The sequence below is a fragment of the Loxodonta africana genome, chromosome 1, assembly GCF_030014295.1.
Source record: "Loxodonta africana isolate mLoxAfr1 chromosome 1, mLoxAfr1.hap2, whole genome shotgun sequence".
Classification (NCBI taxonomy): Eukaryota; Metazoa; Chordata; class Mammalia; order Proboscidea; family Elephantidae; genus Loxodonta; species Loxodonta africana.
The window spans coordinates 84,927,726-84,931,649 of record NC_087342.1 but is presented as its reverse complement, the minus strand read 5'-3'; the positions used below and the strand labels follow the sequence as shown (position 1 = coordinate 84,931,649).

Genomic DNA, 3,924 nt, shown 5'->3' with positions numbered 1-3,924 from the left:
TAACTCTTATCTCCAGGATTTCTCCTCCTTCTCCTCCTACTGTAGCTACCTCAATATCTTTACTCTTCTTGTCACTGCTTTTTCAGCAATTTTTCTGTAAATGAGTTACATGAATTCTGAGCCCTGTGACATATTGACTATCAGACAGCTGGATATAAAAACTAATAATTTGCATTTTAACAGCCACCTTACCTGAGTTTTTATACCAGCCGAAGTTTGAGAACCATTGCTCTGGAGTTTCCAAAACACAGTCACATCTATTTTCCTTTAGATCCTCATCCCAACCCAAGGAGATAATTAGTGTTATCTTACAAAGGAGGAAATTCTGTTTTAAAATGGTTAGGTTGTTTAAAATGACTGCCTTTAATTTGTAGTGTCATGAAGGGAAATTAGGCCACATGGCGCCAGAACCCTTATTATTTCATCCTCACGTTACTACTGCACTCCATCGTCTATGAACACGTGATCAATGAATAATCATGTTTTACCACTGTTCCTAACTTTCCATCTTCCTTGCCACTTCCTACTGCAGCTGAAATAAAGACAATGGCACTAATTAACACAAGCCACCCTGAGGAATTTATTCTACTAGGCTTCACTGACCGCCCTTGGACGGAGAAACCTGTCTTTGTTATTCTTCTGATAACATACCCTATGGCCATGATGGGAAACATCGCCATCATTCTGGTGTCCAAGTTAGACCCCAGGCTCCACAGCCCCATGTATTTCTTCCTCACCAACCTCTCCTTTTTGGACATGTGTTATACCACAAGCATTGTCCCTCAGATGCTGGTTAACCTGGGAAGCTCTAAAAAGACCATCAGTTACATGGGCTGTACAGTTCAGTTATATTTCTTTCACACAATGGGTGGCACAGAATGTCTGCTCTTGGCTGCTATGTCCTTGGATCGCTATGTGGCCATCTGCAGGCCACTTCACTACACCCTAAACATGAATTGGCGAATCTGTGTCCTACTAGTATCCATTGTGTGGCTGAGTGGAATCATCTCTGCTGTCTCAGATGCTGCGGTTACATTACAGTTACCACTCTGTGGTCTCAACAAACTGGATCACTTGTGTGAGATTTCTGCTCTGATAAAGATTGCCTGTGGTGAAAAGAGTACTAATGAGCTCACACTCTTTGTGGTGTGCATTTTTATATTAGCTGTTCCACTCTGCCTAATTCTTGCTTCCTATGCTTGTATTGGGCATGTTATGCTGAAGATTAAGTCTTCGGAGGGAAGAAAAAAGGCCTTTGGGACATGTTCTTCACATCTCATAGTAGTTTTATTATCTTATGGCCCAGGCATTAGCATGTACCTTCAGCCTGCCTCTTCCATCACAGGGGACCAGCCCAAGTTCATGGCTCTCTTCTATGCAGTGGTGACACCTACACTCAACCCCTTCATCTACGCCCTTAGGAATAAGGATGTGAAGGGGGCATTAGGTAACCTGATGAGGAGGGTTTTCAGTTCCAAGTGAAAGATGGTAGATATCAAATGAAATTATTTACCTATTTTTATATATATAATAATTGCAGTAGGTTTATTCAAAATTTCTGTAATAATGCATTCTTGTCCCTGTTGTAGGGGAAAAAAATCTCCAACTTTAGTAAAGCAAAAAGAAAGTTTTATTCGGCACGTATTCAAAAAAAATTTTTTTTTTTATTCAAAAGGACAAAAGTTGAGAAGCGGACAAAGCATGTTGCCAGAGCTATGTCTGCCTGAGTCTAAGGAAATATTACAGACTAAGCAAGAATGGGAAAACAGACAAGCATGCTACCACAGCCATGTCTGTCCAAGTCCAAGGAAAGTCCAGAATAGACAAAAGTGGGAAAATGGACAAGCTTGCTGGTACAGCCTTGTCTATCCAAGTCCAAGGAAGGTTAAAGAGTTATCAGTATAAATTAACATTACAAGTAGGCAAAAAAAATTGAAAGCATCACCTTTTCACAGATTGGCTAGAAACTGTCATCCTACATTTTGAATTGTCTTAACAATCATTGGTACAGGTTTCAGTAAGGATAGTCAGGAGGGTCTTCCTTGGTCCAACAAATTTCTGTTCACTAAATGTTAATAGAAAAAGATAAGAATGGAAAGTCTTTTGTGTTCTGGCTTCTGTGAAAGTTTCCCTAAAAGATACTTTCCAAGATTATCCTATCTATTGTCTTTATACCTCAGGGCCCAGTTGATGTCCTTGTGAGTCCTTGTGAGCCCAGCTCCAGCTGGGTCATATTCTCTATGCTCAGGACAGGAAATAATGTGTCTAATATTGTTTCCTAAATCATTCCCTCCTTTTGATCGGAGATTAGAGATATCACATTGATGATTAATATCTGTACTTAGTTGAGCTCATGGATGGCGACCATGGCAGGTTCTTTAAACTCACAGTGCTGGTTTTCCACCGGATACCATCTGGTTCTTCACCAGGATCTTAAGAGCAATGTTCTCATTAATTGCACTGTCAAAGTGAGTAAACTCAATGTACATCAGCATTTTAAAGTCAATTGGCATAATAAAATCTATTAAGAAAACATTTTGCATCCCACTTTGAAGAGTGGAGTCTGGGGTCTTAAACGCTAGCAAGCAGCCATCTAAGATGCATCATTTGGTCTAAACCCACCTGGATCAAAGGAGAATGAAGAACAACAAGGACACAAGGTGATTAGGAGCCCAAGAGACAGAAAGGGCCACAAGAACCAGAGACTACATCATCCTGAGACCATAAGAACTAGATGGTGCCCAGCTACAACCCATGACTGCCCTGACAGGGAACACAACAGAGAACCCCTGAGGGAGCAGTGGGATGCAGACCCCGAATTCTCATAAGACCAGACTTAATGGTCTGACTGAGAGTGGAAGGTCCCTGGTGGTCACGGCCCCCAGTCCTTCTGTTGGCCCAGGACAGAAACCATTCCCGAAGCCAACTCTTCACACCTGGATTGGACTAGACAGTGGGTTGGAGAGGGATGCTGTTGAGGAGTGAGCTTCTTGGATCAGGTGGACACTTGAGACTATGTTGGCATCTCCTGCCTGGAGGAGAGATGAGAGGGTGGAGGGGGTTAGAAGCTGGCGAAATGGACACGAAAAGAGAGAGTGGAGGGAGACACCGGGCTGTCTCATTAGGCAGAGAGTAATTGGGAGTGTGTAGCAAGGTGTATATGGGTTTTTGGGTGAGAGAGTAACTTGATTTGTAAACTTTCACTTAAAGCACAATAAAAATTATATATATATATATATAAAAAAAAAAAAAACAGCAATTCTAAGCCATGGCCTCTAACCTGATATAAGACAGAAACTTAGGCGCAGCACTCTAGACCAGAAGCAAGCTCTTAGAACAAAAGCAGACAGAAAGATCACATAAACTCTCTAAACAATGCCATACAAAACAAGGATCCTAGTTTCTACAAGTATATATAGCAATTTTTGGTAAGACCTACTCAATTCAATGGAAAAAAAAAAAAGGTTCTAAATAAAGCTTATAAACTTGCCAGAGCTTCAGATGGAGGAATATTATACCTTTTGACAAAACCTGAGTATCAAGCGTAAGTTCTCTGAAGTGGAAAGAAAGGACAACACAAATGAAAGGTCATTTTCCCAAAATGGTCACTGAAATTACAAATTACTTCTGGTATACTCAATTTATAGCAATTTTCAATATGAACCCCAAACTGGTGTCTCAGTAATGGGGGGGGGAGGGAGGAGGGAATACAAGTTCATTTATCAAAAATATTAAGCTCTAAGGTTCAAGCTTTTGGTACCCTTCTTTTTGGGAACTTAATTCATCCTGCTGGCTAGAGACTGTCGTAGGGGAAAAAACATCTCCAACTTTAGTAAAGCAAAAAGAAAGTTTTATTCAGCATATATTCAAAAGGACAAAAGTTGAGAAGTGGACAAAGCATGTTGCCAGAGCTATGCCTGCCTG

General features: G+C 40.9%; 1 protein-coding gene across 1 annotated transcript; it reads left to right on the top strand.

Moving 5' to 3' along the window:
* Positions 1 to 523: 523 nt before the first annotated feature.
* Positions 524 to 1,482, top strand: LOC135232980 (olfactory receptor 2B11-like). Its single transcript, XM_064295704.1, has one exon. The coding sequence runs from the start codon at positions 547 to 549 to the stop codon at positions 1,480 to 1,482; it is 936 nt and encodes a 311-aa protein (XP_064151774.1). The 5' UTR covers positions 524 to 546.
* Positions 1,483 to 3,924: the final 2,442 nt, after the last annotated feature.